We start from the raw sequence: 24,236 nt of genomic DNA on the forward strand, positions 1-24,236 counted from the left end.
TCTAGGGCTGCAACTCTATTCACTGCGCAACCTAACTGTGTGACCCCAGGCAAGTCACTTATTCCCCTTTTTGCTTCCCCCATCTACAAAAGAGGAATAATAATAGTTCCTAGCTCATCGAGGTTGTTGTGATCAAATAAGATAACGTATAAGCACTCCACAAATCTTAAATTGCTCTATAAAGGCTAGCTATAATTTTTTGAGTTAATTCAATAGTTCTCACATAGAATTGATAACCATTTGATAAAATTGCAAATTCAACAAATTTATTTTAAAAAAGGGTTATTGAATCATCATATGCAAGTTTTGCCAAAGGTATGAACTTTTTTTTTTAATTAACTCAATTGTTCTCAAATAGAATTAGCATTCTATCGATAATGAAGTCAAATGTGGGATTCTTCTGATTGTCAGGTTCCCCACTCCTCTTGCCACCTAGGGAAAGTAATTTAAAGCTTTTGAGTTAAATTTCCTTATTCCCAAGACACTTTCTTGACATCTCTGTCTTTCCAACATTTTGTATCTCAAGTTACTGATTTCATTATCTTGCATTCTCCTTCACTGATGCCGCTCACGGCCCTTCCATAATTTGTGAGTAGCTATAGCTGAAGAACTCATCACCTGCAGCCAGCCTAGCCTATAGATGAGCTCAGACTAGACTCGGCTCAGCAGCAGCCGACAGGTATGCTCCTGCTGTCCTTCCCTCCTGATAGAACCCCATTGACTTGAAGAATTCAGGGCTCACCTCCGCTTCATCAGGAGCAGGAGTTAGTGGCAAGACTTAAGTAAAAGCAAATATCTGCCATGTGCTCAGTCCATTCATCATAAGACAGCAGTTGGCTGTGTGTAAGGCACAGTGTTATGTCCATCTGTGGGAGGTGGGAGGTATGGTGGTTGCAGCCCTGGGAAGGACAGGACAAGAGATGGCAAGGTACCATGGGGAAAAAAATGGCTCTGAAGAGATCCAATGCCTGGATTCTGCCATGTGCTACCTTTGGCCTCAGTTTCCACATCTGTAAAATGAGGCAGTTGGACAACGTAGCCTCTGAGATTAAAGTGTCTGTTTCTACAGCGCTGTGGCCTTAAAACAATTAGGAAAGACCCCACCCAGTCATTACTTACAAAGTGAAAAATATCTCAGCAAATGAAAACTATTACAGGAAATCAAGAAGGGTACAAGGTTACCTAAGGACACGTTGGCTGGGAATGGATCAAGGTGACTTCAGGAGAAGGGCTAAGATTTCTAGGTAGATGGAGAGAATCAGGTTAAATGGGGAGAAAGGAGTGGTGGGGGCACAGAGACAACTCAGGCCAGACAGGACAGCAGGGCTTTATATCCACGAGGGCAGGAACGTCTGACCTAACTGTAGCAACACTGAACACGCCATTCCTGCGACTCATTAGAGACCTCATTCACATGGACCCCACTCAGTCTAACTCTGCTTTGAAGTTAAAATAGGCTGAGCTATTTTGGTCAATTGTAGGAGCCATTGGAAGTTGATAGGTTCTTATGAGGACAAGGAGCTAACTGATGGCACCTGCCCGGGCACGGGCACCCTTGCCAGATGGGCACGGTGCTTTCAGAAGGACCTGTGGCAGCCGCACTGTGGACTGAGACAGGAGGTGTAAAGGTGCTTATATCTGGGCTTTCCCCAGCAAACCCCTAAGGGGAAATACCTAAGAAGGACTTAGTTGTCATCCTGTGCTGGAACATCACAAACCTGGACCTATTTATCTAGCAAAAGAAATGATATTTGTGATATACGATCCCTCCAAACGAGAGTGTTGGGCGTTGCTGGGGACTCCATGGGAGCCACACTAGTGGATGGCGAGCTGTTCCCCGCAACAGGTGCTGGCTGGGACGCGCCATTTTCCAGAACAGATAGCCCGGCTTCCCAGTCGAGGGATTAAGAGTTGGTTTGCTATCTGATCCACCATTTCCAAACCCCATCAGGAGCCCTGACTCGGTGGTTACCAAGCTTTTTGTTTCTGCCTCATGCCTTCCTTCACATTTTCATATTTAGGAAACAGGGTCCCATACTTTTCCATTTTGACCACTTATGAAAACTTAGAAATAGCCAGGAATAAAGATTCCAGCTCCAGGTCACAGTACTTTAAGAGCCCATATAGTGCCCAGAGGGCGTTGGAGTTTCCTATGTTTGGGTGATCTTGGTGATTACCTGAAAACTCAAAGTGAAAAATCATGAAACTTTTCTCAGCACATATGTTCCCTCTATAGAACAGGGGGCACAGTATTGGGCATATAGTAGGTGCTTAACAAATGCTAGTTGATTGATTATACAAGATACCAGTGAGGTGAAGGAAAAGGAAGAATAAAAGAGTGTCAAACACCAGCAGCCCACATAAATTATCATGACGAGTATCTGACAAACGTTTTCATGGAAAATTCAGATTTGGCCTGGAATCATATAGCTCCTTTACTAACCCCATACCCAGTGCTTAAATAGTAAGTTCATAGATGTAGAATTAGAGGAAAGGTCATTTTCATTACATAAAATTACTGTGATATAGGATGACTCTAATTACAAATGCTAATATAAACAAATAGATAAGGGAATTACTTTAAAATATTATCATTAGTTATTATGAACCAGTGCCATCAAAGTTGGCAGAATAAATCCTAAAAAAAAAAACAAAAACGCACTGTTACTTCTCATCCATACTTCATGTTGCTGGTATAGATGAGGTTAAGTCCTTGAAATGTGAGAATATCTTATTTATCAGCTCAATTTTATTATTCTTTGTAGGTAAAGATCATCTATCATGTGAAAGGTAGCAAACACTAAACACCCTTGGGAAACTGAGGGGATATCATTAACAGTGCAGCTAATTTTGGGGTTTGCTTAAGCTTTTATAATCATTATGAGTTCACCAAGAGAACTAAGGAAATCTGATATAGCATTGAAAATAAGAAGAAGAAAAAAAGAAAAAGAAAAATCTTGGCAAGGAAGCTAACCCAACTCCAAATAAAATATGTTCCTTTGACAAGCCTCGGTTTCAATCCAGGGGATAAGAAAAAAGTTCTGTGGACCATGAGTACATTTTTGGAACCAAAGTTAGATTTTCCATTCAAGTATTAAGAGATCTATCACTTTGAAGAGAATGTGTAATGTGGTGGTAGCTGTTTGCTTTCCAATTTCATTTTTTAAATGTAGGATTGAGGATTTGGGGCTTAAGGACACGACTAATCATTTGTCCAGCTGTCTTAATAGCATTCCCTTGGAATAACACTCTGGGCTTCTTTCTTTCTTTTTTTTTTATTGTTTAGAGATATGCCAAAAATTGGAAGCATTTGATTTTTTTTTTTGCTAGAATAGCCTCTTAGCTCCCCAAAGTAGTCACAGAGGGATGCTGTTGAGTCTGTCAGTTTGGTACATGCTGTGCTACATTCGGTGCCTCGGTGCATGAGCTCTGGCCCTAGGATTTCCTTCAGACTGGTCAGTGAGACGACGAGAAAGAAGGGATGTCTGCCATCAGCAACTTCCCAGCCGCCTGCCTGTGGCTACTGGATTTGCTGCTTCCTTGAACCACACGCCAGCCTTTAAGTTCCTCTCCCGGCGTTTGCTTATTCTGCATGAAAGCATGAGTTGGTTTGCTTTCATGCATATTGAGCATATCGAGTGACTCACATTCTTTCTAGTTAAGACGGTCACCAAATGCATCAGCCCTTAACAGGGTTTGCCATTAAAAACCCGAACCCACTTACGAGTCCCAGATTAGTGTCTGATCCCCAGCTGTGCTGCAATGCCATTAGGAGAGTGAATCAAGCTGAGCACCATGACATTCCCACAGCAAGCGCCTATAAATTCAAGGACAGGACAGCACATCTGTTGTGTTCATGCTGGGATTGCCCACTGTCCCTGAGATTCCGAATCGTTCTGAGGGTGGTACGTGTAAGATGGCTTAGAGCAGTGGAGGTGGAGGGATAGGAGAAGGCCTAAAAAGGGAGGAAGGGAAAAAGAGGGGGAGAGAGGGAAGGGAGAAGACAAAGTGGAGAAGAGAAGAAGAAGGAAAGAAAGGGGAGAAGGATGAGACATACATGGAACTGAGAAAGAGAAGGAGGAGGAGATAAAATCAGGAGAAGAAAGGAGAGAAGGGAATGGAGACAGAGACAGGAGAGAAGCAAAGGGAGGAGGAGAGGAGAATGGTGGGTGGTTGACCTCTAATTAAAATGGTAGAGTACTCTTGGGGGACTAGCCTTTGCAAATCTTTGTTCCAGCCACCCTGCTGTGTACTTGCATGTGCACATTGCTAATTGACCCCAGGCACTGGAGATTTGAAGAGAATGAATGCAATGCTCTAACTGAACTATTCTTTTCCAACCCTCTGCAATGTTTCCCATTTGTTTTAACCTGTAGGAAGAAGGAGGATTTACAGATGATAATGCCATTTCTAATCTGCTTTGGGTAAGCCTAACTCTAACCGAGGTGTTAATTGTAGGCTTTAGCCAAAAGGTCCCCCATTTCCCTTTCACATCCTGTGCTTTCGTTTTTTCCCTTTCAAATCCTTTCCTGTTTGGGGCTGATGCTTGGAGGAGGGCTGCTTCCCTGGAGGGTGGAAGCAGGATTAGTTGCCTCCACTAAGCAACTGCTCTTGGTTCAAATCCTCCTTCTGATGGCTCATTATCAATGAAACGGCTGGCAAGTCACATGACCTCATCTTCAGATTCCTGATCTATCAAATGAGAAGCTCAGTTCATTGGCTCTGGAGGTCCCTTCCAGCCCCAGAGCAGTGGTGATAAGGAGCCAGTCTTTGCTAACCCTTCCTTCAGAGCAAGATAGTTCTACTTTCAACATCTTACACAGTTCAATGCCAGTCTTTTTTTTTTTTTCTTTCTTTCTCTGTCATTTGACTGTATGATTAAATTGCAATATTAGTGACTTTAACTCACTTAATCACTATACATACTCACTCAGGTAAATTTGGGCTGCTTGTGTGGAATTATTTTAGCAGTTTCTTTTTTTCTCTCCCTAAAGATGAAGAACTCTTTCCTGGAAAGAGGATGGGAATTGCAATGAGTAAATTAACTTCCTGATAGAAAATTACTGATTTTCTTCCTTTGCTTCTTTTCTTTTTTCACCTCTAATCCTCTTGCTTTGCTCTATAGGAACCTGTATACGCTTCTACTTATTTTCCTGCTATGCCTGCTGTCCATAAATACCAGTCTTTTGTACCCATTAATCAGGTGAGGAAAAACTGACACGCACTCAACAAATCTCATTGCAATTTCTGACCAGTAGGAAAGCTCTTTTTCTTTTATTTGGAGAACTGATTCTCCTTTGTTGTTTGTTCTTTCTTGAGATCTGCTCTACAGATATTTTGGGTGAGAGTTCTGCTGGTGTATTCTGGCCTCCATTTACTTCTAAAACTTTCAACAGGATGGTAATATAACTTGTATGAACTGAACTTTTTATTAGGTTTCTCCCCCCCCCCCAATTTAATCACTTGGCTTTTTAGATTAAGTAAAAGCCATTGTGCCCCACCAATAGGGCCTTAGATTGTTTAATACAGCAGGGAATTAACCGCTTACTAAGAACAAATTCATGGTCCAAGAAATAGTTTCATTAAGTCAAAAGTTCTGTCCTAAAAGCAGAAATTATAGAACTTTTGGATGAATGATGAGGGCTTTTAAAAGATAAACTCTGTGACACATATAGATCTGGTACTATTTCTTCCCATTGTGTTTCCTCTTCAGTTTTTTTACATGACTTTCCGAACAGGAACTTAGTGAACTATTTCCTTTCCTTATTCTCTGCCCCACATTTTCTTTTACTTTTGGTTTTTGTTGCCATTCCATTGAAGTCAATAGTACTAACTGAGGGACAGAGATCCTCTGGTTTTTTAGAAGTGTCATCCTTGAAAGATAGAAGATAAAATCATATGTAAAAGTCCAGTTTGAATATCAAAGAGGCAAATTAAGTTTAAAAAAAACTTCAAATTACCCAACTTAAAAAAAATTGTCTGGAAAAACAATTTCTTATGGCTTCTGTGAGGATAATATACTTGTCATAAAACCTATTCCAATTTGACTATGTCAGGAATTTCAAAACAAAATTTTCCCTCATAAAGAATTTCTTATTTTCCTTAACAATTTACCCAATTATTATTATTGTTAATAATAATAAACATATAGTGCTTTAAATTTACAAAACACTTTGTTCACATATGTCATCTTAATGAAACCCATTTGAATTGTATATTGTCAATTTGTGCAAGAGGAACACAAAGCTCACTTTCTTTTCTATGGTAATATTAGCTTATTAAGAAAACATCATTGTGAACCTCGAAGAAGAAAACACATAGTTTCTAGTGCATATAGTGCTAAGCAAGAGCATTGTAAAGAGTATTCCATATTTGCTGTCTATACCCCAAGATGTTCGTGAACTCCCCCACATTTTTTTCTATCATAGATGCTCATAGTTTATAAAAAACACAAATTATATTTGCTTTGAGGTTCATCATACTGTTGTGTCTACTTAGATAGATGCAACAATAGGTTGTATTCATTCCCTGTGAACTTGAAGGGAAGGCAATAGGTAGACCTGGAGGCACAGGTCCTGGATTCAAGTACTGCCTGAAATACATACCAATTATGTGACTTGAGTAAATCATTTACTCTGTGTGCCCCATATAATCCCCTAAACCTATAAACACATAGCAATTCCAAATCTGCATTGGTAGGAGCATCTTCATAGGAAAGGCCCTATGCTAATATAATAATAGATTTGGGATTGCCCGCCCCCCCCAAAAAAAAAATACATGGCACTTTATGCTGGTGGATAAGTTATTCAATTGATTTTTGCTAAAGCATTTTGGGGAAACTGTCAAGGTTTTTATATTTCTAGAAGAATGCTTTTTAGGCGTGTATGGCCTGAAACTTTCTCCTAGAAAGAAATTTGCCCAATTTAATTCAATAAATATTTGTTAAACAACCACTACATATTAGAAACTGTCCTCAGTTTTGGAAGGCAAAGACAAAAACTAGACAATTCTTGCCCTCAAGGAGCTTACAAACTACCAGAGGAATATTTGAAATGTTGACCTAGTGGACTGAGGAATTCTTCCCACATGGATGAAAGAGATCACAGTTCCAGGTGAAAAACAGATGGTAACAAAATAATAATAAACAACATAAGGGATGCATAATGAATAGATAATTGGTTTTGAAGTCAGGAAGATGATACAAACTCGCTATGTGACCATGAGTAAATCACTTAGCCCGTAATATTTTTCAAAAGTTCTCTAAAACCTGAGAAACACATCAACTCTGGATTTGAAAAGGGCATTTCCTTAGCAGAAATGCTTCATGTGGATAAAATCATAGGTTAGAAAGTAGCAAAATAATGAAAAAAATCATCTTAATGTGTTCCAAAAGTTAATTTTAACTGGTTACTTGAGGGGAAAAAAAAACACTTTTCCCTCTTAAAATGGATCAGTTCCCTGCCAGACCTGATATTCCTAAAAATTCTGGATTTTCTTTACAGTCAGGATATTTAAATATCATATGGTGTTCACTTTTGACCTACATATCCTCGGACATGTCCATATGGAAGAACTCTGGGAAAAGCCACCTGCTCCAGAAAGGGACATTTGTGCCTCCATAGATGTCATTTTTCTTAGTCAATCACAATAACCATCCCACTTAGGACTTGGGAGACATGATACTCATTAATATAACTCTTTACATAACAAAAAAGAATAAATATCTCGACCTTTTGAGATGAACTTTAGACATTGGTAGTGGGGTTAATGGGATAGAGGAATCTGAATTTTTCCTGATTTTAAGTTGAATCCCTAAAAGTCAGTTAGAAAAGACCTCTTTTTTTTTTAACTTACTACAAACTTAGATGTATATTTTCAAACTGCCCACACCATTGCCATCACCATCCCCTAAGATGATTCTCCTGCATTGTGTCTAGGGTGTCCCATGTTTCAGAGTATACAGATCCTGGGTAGTTTTGAAATAAAAGGGATCCATTCACTTGTAATGGGTAGCAAGGCAAAATTTGGACTCTTATCAGAATTGCCAAGACTCTCCCAGCATATGAAGAATGTCTGGCTGATATATCATATTGTTATGCTTTTAGATGGAATGCTCAAAATGGGAGTGGGTAGAAGGAAGTGGTAAAAGGCAGATTTATAGGTTAGAAGAGTTGGGATATTCCAAATTCTTGACCTTAGGTGGACCTTCCTCAAGTCACCCTTTTCCTGTAGACTTAGAAAAATCGGCAGACAATGCCTTTCTCTTAAAAAAATAAAAACACAACTTCTGCCCCACCTTTCAGTCCCGTTGTTCTTTTGTGTTTCATGAAATACACATCCAGAAATTTCAATTCCATTTCCTGTTCAGTTAATTTGGGAAAATTAGCTTGACTCAGCAGGGTGGTATATTAGGAAGGAAAAGGACCATAGGCATCCCACTAGTCACTGAATTTCCCCTTCTTTTCATTGTGTGACTCCAAGGCATTCTAATTATTTGACTCAGTACTGAGTATTACTCTTGGATTTGCCTGTCATCCAAAGAAAAATGAGACATAAAAGGAGTAAAAAACTGGGAGCATTTTCATAATGGCTGAAAGAAAAAGGCAAACTATAATACCTCCAAAATAACAAAAACAACAATCATAGTCATCATTTAAACACTGCTTTCTGGTTTGCAAAGTACTTTCTATATCTTATCTCATTTAATCTTCCAGTAACCCTGGGAGGGTCATGCTTTTTTACAGATGAGACAACTGAGGCTAAAAGATGGAAAATGACCGTCACATAGCTAGTAAGTGTCAGGGGCAGGTTTGGAAGATTTGCAAGTCCAACATTCTATCTCCTGTAGCACTTGGTCCTCCAAGGAACCTGTTCTAGACAAAACTGCTCCTGAATGGAAAGCCTGGAAGCTAGGCTCAGGAAAAGTATCGGCAGGACAAAGAATAGAGATTCAATTGGGGATGGGCAGAGCTAGAATTTGTTTGGTCTTGTCTGAGTCTGTGACCCCATGCGGCAGACTCAATGGAGATTTCTTGGCAAAAATACTAAAGAGTTTTGCAATTTCCTTCCTTGTCCAGTGGCTTATGGCAGACAAGGTTAAGTGGCTTGCCCAGAGTCTCACAGCTGGGAAGTGTCTGAGCCAGGTTTGAACTCAGATATTCGTGATTCCGGCTGGTGCTCTATCTACTGAGTCATTTAGCTGTCCTAGACCCAGACTTGGATACATCTAATTTATCCAATAACTTTTAAATATGAATGACTTCCTTCAGAACTGTATTACTGCTTAGGGGGTTTCGGCTTCTTCTGTCCCATCAACTCTACTACCAAGTCTCCATGTCTCATTTTGTCTCAGTGCCATTCTTGCCAACTCATCTTTCCACCAAAATGACAAAGGTCATTTGTGGACAGTCACCCTGAGCCACCTTTTTTTCTTACCCATGTATACCCTACCCCCATTTAAAGGCATAGGGGCAAAAAGAGAGCACATCCCATACTTGGTACCCTAATTAATTAGCTTTTCTCCATGAACGCTGGAACTGAAAGAGACAGAGGGAGAGTCTCAAGTCTTCCCCTGATGCTTCCCATCTCCCTCTTTCCCATTTCTGGAATCCTTTACTATCCCTATAGTTCATGTCCTGGATTCTCCTCCACACCAACCCTTATCACTTCCCTTCATCATTGCTTGTCTTTCTATCCACACCCTTTTCCCCCTTCACTCTTCACTCCTGATCCTAGAGTCCCTTACCCTCTTTCTGTGCCCAGAGCCCTCATCCTAAAAGCTGGGTTCTTTAGTCCCTACCTAGCCAGGTCCATTGCCCAGGCCATAAGACCATGTAACTCTGAACTAGAACAGCCCTTTTTCTTGCTGCTGGGACTACTTAGGAGCTGGGGGGGAAAACATGTTCCTTCCCTGATATATTTAGATAAAAAGGATTTTGTGGGCTGACCAAGGATCCTAATTGCCATTGGGATATTATTTATGTGGGAAAATGTTTCACTAATTCCAAACAATTAACTTACAGAGTTTTAAAATTTGGACTTTTTGTAATTTAGAGAGTATTGATGCTTTGAATTCTTTCTAAATGATGCTGAGAAGTCAGTGTGGCAGCCAAGCTGCCTTAAATAAACCAAAAAATCTGGGTTCAAGTTCTGCCCTTACACATACTGGCAGTATTAACCTGAACAGATCACTTACTATTTAACTGCTTTAGGTTAAAGCTTCTAAAAATGTGGGATGCAACCCAACATGGAGTCATGTAACTGAATGTGGGGTTTGTGAAATTATGACTTTTTATCAGTATTTGTTTGATTTGTATACCTATTTTATATATCTGAGATCATGTAGAAATTTCTCAGGTGAAAAGAAGTCATGAGTGGAAAAAGCTCAATAAAAAGAGGTCATGAGTGGAAAAAGCTCAATAATCCTCTAGGTAACTGTTGTTGCAGAGACAGTGCCAGCCTGCATTGTTAGGAGTTTGTTCACCAGGGAGTTCTCTATAGTAATGGAATCCAAAGTCTAATCTTATCCATCCCCTATCCTGGGATGGAGTAAATTAATGCCAAACTTAACCAGGTTAGGTTTGGTTAGGTTAGGTTAGGTGTGGTTAGGTTAGATTAGGTTAGGATGGTTAAAAAAAATCTTCAGTATCTAAACTTACAAAGTTGCTAAGAGTAACATGAGATCATGAATTCGATTCTGTGATACACTTCTTCATACATGAACCAGCCTTAAATCAGTCAAGACTGAGGACCAACCAGTGTATAGCCCAAGCAGCATGAAGACATCATAAAAGTGGCCCCTTCCATTTTGGATCAGAGTTAGGTTGTGATCTTTCATCATGGGAATCAAGAATCCTCCACAGTGAGATTGCAGATCCATTGAATATCCTAGGACCTCTTTGATAAAGCTAATCTAATAGAATTAGAAGAAAGCTGTAAGAAGCAGAGCAAAGGTTTAATTGGACATTGCACTTTTACTAGTGTTCAAGTTCCATAATCTAACCCCATATCCAGATGTATATCCTTGTTGGGAATGGCTTTAGAGAGAGATAACTCTATGGGCTGGTATGGGCACTCATTTTTCTTCCTTTTCCTCTTCTTCTTTTTCCTCTTCCAACTCTTAAGCAGAGGATGGCAGAAAGTCATGAAAGCCAAATGACAATTGAAGAGAGGAAACATCTTATTACTGTAAGAGAAGAAGCCTGGAAGACCAGAGGAAAAGGAGCAGCCAATGATTCCACCCAATTTACCGTTGCTGGCAGGATGGTAAAGAAAGGTCAGTGGGGAAGGAAGCCCTTTGTTCCTTCAAATAAATTCTTTTTTTCCACTTCCCATAACTAAAGCTACATAAATGTAGTCTAGATTGTATCAGTGAATTGGCTCCTGAAAACCAGTTCTGAAAGAAAGTTTAATTAGCTTTGGAATCAACACAGGAGATGGAATTAAGTCCCTCTAAAGAAAAGGGGAAAAAAAGATGCCCGTTTAGAAACAGTGCTATATTCCACAATTTCAGATTCGATCAAGATCTTTACCATGGCCCTTCATTGTTTGGCAAGATATCCGTCAGATCATGGATCGTCTTGCTATGTTTCTAATAAATATATGCTTACTCTTGAGCATGGATACTGTGTGCATTTGTGGGATGTGTGGATTATTTCTACATTTGCTTATATTTAGTAACTGTGATGTACTGATTATTCATGCTCTATTTCTAAATAAATGATAGAACCAGCTTCTCTGAACAGCATAGCAGTACAGAGAAATGTTTCACCTTCAGTGTTCCCTGTTACCTTCCTCTTTCTCTGAAGGAGGTCACTATGGCACATACATCAGAATTTTCAGAAATGGAGAAAATATTCAGAGAACTAGGAATAGTCCCATTTGGCTAGAATTTATGGTATGTGAGGGAGGGAAATCTGCTAGGTGGTGAGAAAAACTGTTGCAATTTTGCAGGTAAAGCCATTTGGATTGTATTTGGTAAGCAATGAGCATCACTTGGAGGGTTTTTGTTTTAGTAGATATGTCATGTGATCATGGGAAACTAATTTAACAACAGTTTGTAGGAAGAATTGAAAGAGAGACAGATTATAGCTGTTCATGAAAAAGTCTTGATAAGGGCAAATAAAATAATGGCGAGTACTTAGCATAATGCCTTGCATATAGTGGGTGCTTAATGAATGCTGATTCCCTCCCCCTTTCTCTACAGATGATGAGAGCCTAACTATTGTGGCAACAGATTGGAAATGAGAACTAGAAATACTCAGTGCAATAAACATTTATTAAGTGCTTATGATGTGGGAGGCACTCTGCTAAGTGTTGGGATACAATTTTTTTTTATTTTATAATAACTTTTTATTGACAGAATCCATGCCAGGGTAATTTTTTTTTACAACATTATCCCTTGCACTTGCTTCTGTTCCAATTTTTCCCCTTCCTCCCTCCACCCCCTCCCCTAGATGGCAAGCAGTCCTATACATGTTAAATATGTTGCAGTATATCCTAGAATCAATATATGTTTGCAGAACTGAACAGTTCTCTTGTTGCACAGGGAGAATTGGATTCAGAAGGTAAAAATAAATGTTGGGATACAATTAATACTTATTAACGACAGAGATTTTATAAAGTTGGAATTGATGGCTATTTAGTCAAATTGTGAAGCATCAGTAGAATATAAGGGTTCAAAGACCATTGAGGTTTGAACCTGGATGGCTTCTGAGATAGATGATACTACTTCTAAAAAACAGAAAAATGAAAAGGAATACTGTGTTTTGTGAAGAGGATAATGAATTCAGGCCTGGACACGTTGAGTTTGAGATTGCCAGCAGGCTCTCCAGGTAAGGAGAAATCCAGTAAATAATTAGAAATGTGGTCCTCAGCACAATAGATGGAGTTGGTGTTTATATTTAGATAGATAGATAGATAGATAGATAGATAGATAGATAGATAGATAGATAATATGTGTATGTATTTGTATAATTTGCATAGAATTGTTGGATACAATCATTGGGAGTAAATTGATATTATCAAAACAATGTATAGGGATAACAGTCAGCTATAGAAATATTTAGGGGTCTAAATAAGTGGAGTTAGCATAGGAGACAAAGGAGAAGCATTCAAAAGAAGAGAATCAGGTATTTAGAAAGTGTGTTTGAAGAAAAAGAGGTCAAGAAGCAATTTCATTAAAGTGTTAAATTATATTGCAAAAGATCGTCGCTAAGATGGTAGTGAGGAAGAACTGGCAATGAATATAGACTACTCTTTTTTGAAAAGTAACAGTCAATAAGAGGAGAAAAAAATGGTACAGTAGTTTAAGAAAGTGCTAGAGTTAAGAGAAAGTTAGGTTAGGAGAGACCTAAGGATATTTGTAAATGAAAGGGAAGCAACTAGTGAATGGTTAGTGAAGAAGAGACTGACTTTACAAGAAAACAAAGGGATTATTGATAAAGCCCCTCTTGTGGGAACTGAAAGGGGTGAGTTGGGAACAAATGAAAAGAGGGTCATTTGGGCTAGAAGAAGAGTTCTCTCTTCCTATCAGACAGGAAGGAAGTATAGATGATGTAATAGGAAAAAAATAAGGTATAGAAGAGGGAAGGTTTTGAAGTATGAGAGTAGAAAGTTTCCACTCATTTTTTTGGCACTGACCATAAGTAATAAGGTGTTAGAAGCACTAGAGAAGATATAAATAAGACACTTAAGAGGCTTATTGTGTAGTGAAGGTAGGTCAGATATGAATGGGCAGGTACAGCAACCATCAGTCATTATTCACCGGGGAGGAGACATCTTCTCAGTAAAATAGGGACCAAAGTCTTTACACAGAGTGGGCAGGGGAGAGGAGGTATAACCAGAATTTGTAAAAATAAAGATGTCTATAAAATAAGGCAATGTGTGGAAATGCTACAAGTTAGACAGTATGTGTGTGGGGAGGGGAGGCAGGGGATGTTTAAAGACATTAATCTGTGCTATTGTTCTCTTTAAAAAAAAATCCTACAATTTTAATCTTTATCCTTTGGTCTACAAAATCCTTATCTCCAGCTGGAAAAGCAGGCTACACCCACCAGCTGGTGCCTTCTAGCTGCTTCCCTGTGAGTTGGACAGTAGGGGGAGGTAGATCAGCAGTTTAGATTTACTTTCTCTCATCCCATACAAGTTCAGAATGAACAGATTTCTCAGCTCCTTTGGAAATCTGCTTTTCAATTCAACCCTCTCTATCAATTTGCAAAGCTAATGATCTCTCCGTTAATTAACACTTTTGATCATCTTCTAAACTTCCTCCTCGTGGGGCATAGAGATTTAACTACAGGATATGACAAGTGTTTAGAGTTCTAAAGACTCCTGGTCCTTCCTGTCCTTCCAGAAAGCTTTTTTTTCCCCAGTAAACTAAGTACTTTGCATTTCTTAGAACTTGGGAAAGGTTTGTATTGTTTTAGATTTTTATTGACTATATCAGATGAACATATTTATATGTGAAGAAATGCTTTCATGAGAGGATAAACAAAACCTTTAAACATACATCATCTTTACATCAGTTGAATTGTGGAATGGTCTCTCAGGATTGTCAGGGAGGGATAAAATGATAGCAGTTGATGGTAGGTTTCATTCCAATAAAGAACTAGAAATCATTTGAAGGGCTGTTGACTGTTTTTAAATATCTTAAAAGTAAGTGCCAATTATGAAGAATAAACAGTGCTACATTTGCAGATGAGCTCTATCAATATAGCCCTTTATTTAACTATTTAAATTGTATTTATTTTGGCCATGAATCTTTATGACCCTTGAAGTTCTTGAAAGTCTATTCCCTATGCATGCACTACTAGTCTTTCTCTATATGTTGTCATGTCTGTGCTGAGGAAAAGCCAACTTGTATGTTGGAGACATAGATAGAAAAGACTTGAGCGATCATTGAACTAACCCCCTTGTTCTTCACAGTTCAGTGATATGCCCAAGCTAACCCAGGGAATCGGTGCCAGAGCCAGGATACAAATAAGGTCTCCTGCTTTCAAATCCAGCACTCTTTTCCTCATACACACTGCTGCTTTCTGAACAATGGATAGTCCAGAGGACCTGACTTCCAATCCAGCCTCAGGCCATTAGGTCACTGATGCATATAAGTTCCTAAGAATCAAGCTAATCAAATTAAAATGATATTTGCTTGTTTACTAGGTTTAGCATCACCTACTGCCATAACTCCAGTAAGCTCCCCCTTTAGCAATCGAATGAAGGGCACTACACCGATCTCCAAACCCCTTGAAGGTAAGGAACCAAAATTTGCTGATTTTTTTTTTTAATGAAAATGCCAGCCAGAGAGTATTTTCTTTACCTGTGCCTTCTTCTTCCTTTCTCAGATATAGAAGCCAAACCCGATATGCAGTTAGAGTCGGATCTGAAGCTAGATAGGTTAGAATCATTTCTGGGGAGACTGAATAACAAAGGTGAGTAACAGAGGCTCAGTGGGAAGCCCTTAGCTTTTACTCCCATACCTAGCCCCATCTGAGGTTTCAGGGGATGCAAGTAAACTTCAGATCTAGCTGTGTGACCTTAAACAAGACATTTAACCACTGCCTACCTCTCAGAATTGCTGTGAGGACCAAGTGAGATAATAATATCAAAGTGGTTAGCACAGTGCCTTCCTACTCTATAAATGCTAGTTGTTGGTATCGTATATCCATTTTTTTCTTTACCTTAGGGGGAAAAAGTCTTTAAAATTTTAAACCAACAATATGCTGATTCTTTTACTCTTTATAAACTCCACTTCCACTCTTGCCTTTTTAGTCGGTGGTATGCAAGAAACCATTCTCACTGTTACTGGAAAAACTGTGAAAGAGGTGATGAAACTGGATGACTATGAGACCTTTTCCAAATTTTACCGCAGCGTGGATTCTGTGCCTCTAGGAAGAGTAGAGTTGGATGAGGATTTTGATGCAATTTTTGATCCTTATGCTCCCAAGTGAGTTTCATTCTTTCTGTCTCTTCCTCCTCTTTCTCCCTTCTTCATATTCTTGCCCCTTCCATTTTTTCCCCTGGATGAAAAATTTTAAATAACCATATCAGAAGATAATCTTTTAAGTAGAATAGGGTCTTCTAGTAACACTGCTTTGCATTTCTTGGAATGTGATAATAGCATGGGCAAAACAAAACTACACACCAAAAAGAAAGTCTTATATTCCCTAATTTAGGATAGCCAGGGAGATTAGTCCCATTCCTTGGCACCAATCAACAGAAGAAGGAGTTCTTTTCTAGTATTATTCACACAGTTGTGGGATCTTTTTTGTTTATTTCCAGATTGGGTTGGGAATAAACAGTTTTCTGAAGGTATCTTCAGTAGATATATTGTATGCTGTGATTTCATCAGTGATAGGAACTCCCAGTATGGATATTCCCATTACCAATGCAATTTGCCTATAACCTACAGCCTCAAAACCAGGGATTTTGAGATTTTCTCAGAGTCACACAGTCAATATGGGTCTGAGGCAGGATATGATCAAAGCCTTTCTAACACTACCCATTTACCCACTAGTCTATGCTGTCTCTATTTGTCGGAGAAAAAAAAAGTGAATTTCATAAAGCCAGATCTAAATCAAGTAATTAGAAATCCTTAAAGAATTCTTTATTCAATTATGAGCTAGAGTCTTGTAGTTCTAGATCTAAAATAAATCTCAAGCTATCAGAACCCAGACTGCTAAGCATAAGAAGTAATATCATTCCCATTGAAGATAGTAGGATATTCATTCCAATTTGTTCAACAGTAACTTCTGCTTCATGACTGCTTCATGAGATTGTATTTTCCTTTTCACCAGCTGTATTCAAGCAGAACATGAAGAACTAGTTATCAAGATTGACAGGGAAGGTTTTCCTATATTGGTTGGTAGCTTAGACTTATGATTCCATAATCCTACTACTTCATAGAATGGCTCCAGGAAAATAGCCAAATTGTAGGAATTATAAAAGAAAGATAGGAAGCAAAAGAGTAGAGACATACCACTTAGAAAGCCAGTAACCCTCAATAGATTGTTTTCCTGATTAAAAATTGAGGGTGATAGTAGTTTGCGAACAAAATAACTCCATCTCCTTTGCTTCTTAGGCTGACATCTTCTGTGGCAGAGCACAAACGTGCTGTTAGACCTATGCGCAGGGTTCAATCTTCAAGAAATCCCTTGAAAATGCTGGCAGCAAGAGAAGATATTCTTCAAGAATATACTGAACAGAGATTAAATGTTGCTTTCATGGAGTCAAAACGGATGAAAGTTGAAAAAAGTAAGTAGCTGACTGACATTGTTTAATTTAATGTGACAATCATTCCTTAAATTTCCATTTTTAAGGTACCCCATTACATGATGGAGTTACAGAGGTGGGAAAAAATGGCACAATATGGCTCAAAACTGATGTACAGCTTATGATCTATTAGAAGGGGATGTGAAAGATACACGAATCCATGTGGTATGAAGTAAAATGTGATAGGAGCAAAAGATGGCCAGGTGAAGTAGAATAAGAAACTCAAGGTGGAATAGGGCATTTTGTACTAGGGTGAGAGAATATACTTTAACAAGGAAGTGATTGACCACTTTGATTGACCAAGCTGGGTTTTAATTAAAAGAAGAGGTTTTAGCAGCTAGGTGGCAAGAAGGTAGACTGAAAGTTAAGAGTAAGCAGGGAGTGGTACAATTTGGCCATAAAGCAAATCAGTTAGAGATAGGGGAATAGTAAGAGAGAAGTAAGAAGTAGTTCCATTTAGGTGGAACTAAGTAGTAGATGGCCCTGAATATCGGGGTCAGGAATAGGTAATGGGGGCCAAGGTTTTTCAAAAGAGTGATCATGGTGGTACATTAGGAAAATGTCTTTTGTAAGTCTATGAAGGCCGAACATAGATGGGATTGACTGGAGACCACTGAAGAATGTTTTATTAAATTGGCAATGAGAAAAGTTTAGGGCTGAATTATGGTACTTAGCAAAGGAAGGACAGAACAGAAAAGGCCAAAAGCAGAGGGAGTAGCTGGAGAAATGTGATTGTTTAGTGTTGTTGTCATGAGATTAAAGAGGATGAAGAAAGAGGAAAAAAAATGCTATTAACTATACCAATAAAGCAGCCAAAGATGTTTGAATATGAGAATTGTTTGAATAGAATAGTGGATCTGAAAGTAAGATTTTGAAGAATTAAAGAAGATGGTGATGAATTCAAAGTAGTGTCAATTACTATTTATAGTGACAGGATCTCAAGGGAAGGAATTTTTAGGATAAAAGAGAAAAGCACTTGCTGCAAAGCAGAAAATAAGTAGCGAAGGAGAAATAGGTGATGCAGAAAGGAAATGAACATTGGGTAGAAACAGTCAGAAAAGACTGAAGGGGGTGGAATTGAACACATAAGTGGAGAAGCTAACTTTTAGTAAGGAGGAGGGTCTCTTTATTTTATTAAATTTAATTTAATTTTATTTTTTTTAATTTTTATTTAATAATTACTTTATATTGACAGAATCCATGCCAGGGTAATTTTTTTTTTTATAACATTATCCCTTGCACTCATTTCTGTTCCAATTTTTTTCCCCTCCCTCCCTCCACCCCCTCCCCTAGATGGCAAGCAGTCCTTTATATGTTGGATATGTTGCAGTATATCCTAGATACAATATATGTTTGCAGAACCGAACAGTTCTCTTGTTGCATAGGGAGAATTGGATTCAGAAGGTATAAATAACCCGGGAAGAAAAACAAAAATGCAGATAGTTCACATTCGTTTCCCAGTGTTCTTTCTTTGGGTATAGCTGCTTTTATCCGTCATTTATCAATTGAAACTCAGTTAGGTCTCTTTGTCAAAGAAATCCACTTCCATCAAAATATGTCCTCATACAATATCGTTGTCGAAGTGTATAATGATCGAGGAGGGTCTCTTTAGACCAAAATGCAACTTCTGCTTCTTTTTGAGAAACAGGTTATTGTAGTTAATAGCCTTAGTTATTTGATAAATGGATAAAAGGATTTTTCTTATATAGAATACAATTGTCATCTATTGACCATCTGGGAATAGAAGAAGGATAATATGGGTTAGCTTTTCTTATATATATATATCTATTGGCCATCTGAACATATGCATAGCCTTTTCTTAGCATTGTTATGATTAGGAGTTTGCATTCTGTAAGTACATATTAACTGATAATAAGGCAAGGATGAAATAGGTATAAGCTTGCCAAGGGAGCAAGGCAGGGAGACCAGCTTGGAACTTAAGTTTGCCACCAAAAAAAAAATCACAAAACAACCAACTATTTACTGTACGCAAGGTACTTTGGTAGGTGCGCTAAGACTTGGTAAGAAATTATTCCTGATTATAAATAGATTATATTCATGGAGATAAAAGAAATAAGTATGAAAATACATTATTTCTTCCTCAAATCAAAATACAAAATAATTGACATAAGAAATATTTGGAAAAAAAAAAAGAAATATTTGGCTTCAGAATTTAGAAGATTGTTCCTAGCTATAATGCTCAGTAAGGTGGGACTTGAGCTAGTTCTTAAAGGTTAGAGAAAGTTTGCTAGGTGGGGTGTGGGATGGGCAGTCCAGGTGGAGAGAATGAGGTGATCACATCCCATCATGCTTGTGTTCTTGATGTATATGTATTTTTCTGAAGCTCACATGCCTGATTTTATGAAGCTTTTCATAGAATAAATTGTTAGGTGAAAGAGCTGAGATTTCTCTTTAAACTGCATAGAAAGCCAATTTCAAAACTGCTTGTGCTATAGATTGTTTGCCAAGTACTACTATATTCCCTCAATTTTAGACATGAATCCCAGGGAAGTATTTTTCTGAATTACACATTGGAAAAGTCATTCTCACTAATGCTGAGTTGGGAAATCAAGGCATTCTTGGCACCCATTCTGTACTTTAAGGGGAAAAAAAAAAGATTAAAATAAGCCCTTGCTCTGTGATATCTGGCATGTAAATGTGTTGGTTTCCACTAGAAAATTCAGCATCTTATAAACTAAAATTTCGGGTCTGATTACAAAGGACCTCAAAAGGTAAATCATTCTATCCTTTTGCCTCTGGGAAAGAGCACAAATAAACTGTCCGATACAATTCCTATTAAAAAAGCCTTCCAGTGAAAAAGATTCAACAGCTTTCCTGTAGATGTTGTTCCAACATCTAAAAGCCATTAGCAATGGTTATGACAGCTTTCAGGGAAATTGGAGCAGATTAGTTTTAGCCCCTCTCCACTTTATGTTGTAGTGATTGGCCAATAACGGCACTCGATTTTGGCCGTACACGGTGAAGTGTTATGCTTGTCAACCAGCAGCATAGGCTTTCATAACCTTATTTAGTTCTTAACTTAATAGTCGAACATCAGAATAGAGAGTCCATCAAATGGAGATGGCAGCTTTTCAGAGACAACACTCAAAGAAAAAAGCAGTGACTTAAATGGGAACCATTTCTAAATGTTAACTTGATTTTAAAATGTAAATGGCCCCGTCCCCACCTACCCACCACCAACCTTGCTTCATTTTGTCCTCTTTAATGTTCCATCTCCAGTGTCTGCCAACTCAAATTTCTCAGAAGTCGCCCTCGCCGGTTTAGCTAGTAAAGAAAATTTCAGCAGCGTCAATCTACGGAGTGTCAACCTAACAGAACAAAACTCCAACAATAGTGCTGTGCCCTACAAGAAACTTATGTTGCTACAAATTAAAGGTAGGTGGACCTAGGTATCTATGGTGAGCCTGGAAAGATAATTGTATAGTCAGTCTTCCTACGTATTACAGATCTTTGCCTGCCCTCAGGAAGTTACTTCTCATCTGCAACAAGGCAGGAACTGTCATCCAGGTCAGCAAGTATTGATTGAATTTCCAGAGAGACTTAGATGGATCTTCTCATCAAATAGCTGTTCCAGTATCTGGAGAAAGGCACAGCAAGGGGATAGGAAGTATTAGTCATTATAGTAAAATGGTGGAATACAGAAAGAAAGGATCAAAGTGTTCTACTATCAATAGCAAAGAAAACGTTGATAGTTGCTGTGGAATCTGAGGCGTATCTTAAGGGTATTTCTGTCAGTAGGATTGCAATTTTTAAAGTCTTCTTAGAATATTATGTTAAGAAGTAGGGAAATAATGGGGAAAAAATGCTCTCTATTGAAGAACCTCATACCTAATATAAAGTGAGGCACTTTGCATATTTGTTTATCCAATGACTCACAAAGATTTGTCTAGGTTTTGTGTTTTTTTTTTTTTTGTCCCAGTTTGACACAGGGAAAAGATAAGAGGAAGAAGTTAATGTCTGACATTTTTATAAGACTTCAAGGGTTCCAAAGGGATCTAGAATGGTTATTTCATGAAGCAGCTGACGCTGTGGATGGAGGGACTCACTTAGAGTCTAAATTATCCCCATGATTCTCGGTAGCTATGTGACTCCAGACAAGTCATCTTTCAGTTTATAAAATGAGGTTGAGACAATCCTTTGTCTCCTAAGATGAGAATCAAATGAGATTGCACATAAAGCACTTTGTAAAACTTAAACTGGGATGTCAATATTAGCTATTGTTATTGTCATCTTCATTTATTCCTCAGAATAATAATGTAAGATAGGTGCTAGTATTAATCCCATTTTATAGATAAGAAAATTCAGTTGGAAAGGGGTATGCAACTTGCCCAGGATACTCAAAAGTATCTTTTAAGTGTGAAAATTCAAATTCAGATCTTCTTGGCCCCAAGTCCAGACCTCTTTCCATGTTAACACCAAATCATCTCCTATAATCTTAGAGAGAGCATTTTGCAAGCCAGAAAGCATAAAATTTTAGCCACTAGAAATAGGCAGATAGTTAGTGATCACCTTTATTAAATATGATAGAGCTTATATATTTGTGATAAATGATAAATATGACATATTATATGTGAAAAATATATTATACTCTTATTATTGTTGTTATCCACAATGGTTCTGTTTTCTTCCCAATTACCATCACCTTGGTTTGCCTAACTGACATGATGACAGCTCTTGGTAGGGGACTTTTGTTCCTTAGTTCATGCTCCTACAATTATTAGCATCATTTTTGCCATTTTTAAAATTAAGATTTGATCATTTTTAAAATGATCAAACAAGTATTTATTTAAAACCTATTGTATACAAGATATTTGAAATTAGAAGAAAAATCTCAACAGTCCTTCCTCTTGAGGATATTACAAAGTAAAAAGAGGGGTAAGACATCCATTCACTATAACTTTAAGCAGTTACTCACATAACCATAATTCAAGGCAAAATTAAAAAGAAGAAGTTCAAGGTGCTTTGAGAAATTTGAGAAGGGATCAGTTTTATCGCTGATTAAGAAGTTGGGCTTCCTGGAGAAGGCAGCTCCTGACTCTTGCCAAAACACTAACTGTGCTCAGGAGGTGAGATTTGAAATTACTTTCTTGCTGAAGTTGATACTTTAGTAGCACTTCCTGAGAAACTTCACAGTTGAGAGAAACATTCACTTCTGAGCAGGAGACTGTGGGATTCTATGTTCGGTGCATCTCAGACCCCTTCTTAAAATAATTCCCTTAACTGCTGATAGCATATGCTACATCGTGCCTGAAAGAGAAGAGACTTTGTGCTTGTTTTCTTGAAGGAAAGGTGGTGATGGAGGGGCAACTAAAAGAATTGCAAAAGAAAGGAAGCAAAAGGCTTAATGGAGAAGACAGTCGGAGGCTTTCTCTGCCAGGCTGGTACCTCCATTGAAAATGGCACTGTCCCATAAACGATGTTCCTGTCAGTGTTCCAGAAGAGAAATGCTGATATTCATAAAAATGAGCATATGATAGAGTAGGCGCAGGTGAACATAATGTAGTGTAACTGCAATTCTACCTTGCTACCATTTTAATATAATCATGTTTCCACTCCTCTAGTAGAGAGTAGGGGGAGGCAATGACTAATGGGCAATGAAAAAACTAAGAATGTTTATAATCAGGAATGCTTTCATTGCAAAGATATATTGTTTTATGAAGGCACAGTGAACTTTGAATTCATGTTTAGGAAGAAGAAATGTGCAGACAAGATTAGTGGAGCCACGAGCTTCATCGTTGAATGGCGGCGATTGCTTTCTCCTGTTAACTCCCCATTACTGCTTCTTGTGGGTAGGAGAATTTGCAAATGTCATCGAGAAAGCTAAGGTTAGTATCCTAACAAAGCATCTCTTTTATATAGGTAGAATTGTCTGGCCCTTGTAGGATCATTAGAATGCTTCCAGGATACAAAGTGGCCCATTAAGTCAGTAAAGGCTTGATAAGTTCTGTTTCCCTGAATCCTTTCCATGAGGCATGAAAGCTGGAATGTTATAAGATAAATAGGACATCCTCCGAAAAATGTTCCACATTCATGCCAAAGGTAGGATTCTGAATTGTAGGGTTTCCTCTTTACTCCAGTGTAAAAGAGAAATACGCATGTCTATCAAGCCAAAGAATTGGGACACCTGGTACTTCCCCCCTACCCCCCCAGTTTTTGTTGTGTTGAGTGAAAATAGCTTTAAATGACCAACATTCTTAGGGCCTCTCTGCTCTCAAGATTGCCCTTTCACACGCTCGCCTTTGGTCTGATCTCAGTGTGTACAATTACCCATAGGAATGACCTATTCTATCAGGATAATTATGTTAATCTCTTAGGCATCAGAGCTTGCAACTCTAATTCAGACGAGGAGAGAACTCGGCTGTAGAGCTACTTATATTCAGACCATAGAAGAAGGAATAAATACGCATACCCATGCAGCAAAAGACTTCTGGAAACTCCTGGGTGGCCAGACAAGTTACCAGTGTAAGTGTTAATTCTATTTTAGACTCTAACCAGACTGGAATCCCTTCTCTCCTCCTCCCCCTTCTGCCACCCAGTAATCCTCCCAAACTTCTCTTTGAAATAACTCTTATTTGAAATTTACCATTCAATGATGTGTTCTCCTTCTAAAGCTGCCGGAAATCCAGAAGAAGATGAATTGTATGAAACTGCCATCACAGAAACTAATTGTGTTTATCGCTTAGTGGAAGATAAACTTGTTCCTGATGACTACTACTGGGGCAAAATACCAAAATGTTCTCTTCTGCAGCCAAAAGAGGTACAGGGAGTAATACCGGGCCATCTGTATAGGCCAGATCAGCAGCTTGTAAAATGATGTTTAAACTTCTTAAAGAATTGTTTTCCTCTAGATTCTAACAACCATTTCCATGTCAACCCAATGCAGAGGAAACCAAGAATATTATTTTGTAGAGAAGTAGAAGAGAAGTAGTTTTCCTTTTCTGACTCAG

The 24,236-nt window shown here is 38.4% G+C and overlaps 1 protein-coding gene across 24 annotated transcripts in view; it reads left to right on the top strand.

The window, feature by feature from the left end:
- The window catches only part of SVIL (supervillin), a 256,175-nt gene that overhangs the window by 195,596 nt on the left and 36,343 nt on the right, over nt 1-24,236 (top strand). For 13 of the 24 annotated variants that reach the window (XM_052001683.1, XM_052001684.1, XM_052001687.1 and 10 more), the window contains 11 exons: nt 4,377-4,424; nt 5,126-5,203; nt 11,125-11,275; nt 15,160-15,249; nt 15,342-15,428; nt 15,769-15,943; nt 17,078-17,250; nt 20,509-20,664; nt 22,978-23,114; nt 23,604-23,751; nt 23,901-24,046. In XM_052001683.1, coding sequence (XP_051857643.1) covers nt 4,377-4,424; nt 5,126-5,203; nt 11,125-11,275; nt 15,160-15,249; nt 15,342-15,428; nt 15,769-15,943; nt 17,078-17,250; nt 20,509-20,664; nt 22,978-23,114; nt 23,604-23,751; nt 23,901-24,046 — 1,389 coding nt within the window. The remainder of the gene's footprint in view (nt 1-4,376; nt 4,425-5,125; nt 5,204-11,124; nt 11,276-15,159; nt 15,250-15,341; nt 15,429-15,768; nt 15,944-17,077; nt 17,251-20,508; nt 20,665-22,977; nt 23,115-23,603; nt 23,752-23,900; nt 24,047-24,236) is intronic. The other 11 variants (XM_052001681.1, XM_052001691.1, XM_052001692.1 and 8 more) reach the window with 7 other exon arrangements.

Source organism: Antechinus flavipes, chromosome 5 (assembly GCF_016432865.1).
Source record: "Antechinus flavipes isolate AdamAnt ecotype Samford, QLD, Australia chromosome 5, AdamAnt_v2, whole genome shotgun sequence".
Lineage (NCBI taxonomy): Eukaryota > Metazoa > Chordata > Mammalia > Dasyuromorphia > Dasyuridae > Antechinus > Antechinus flavipes.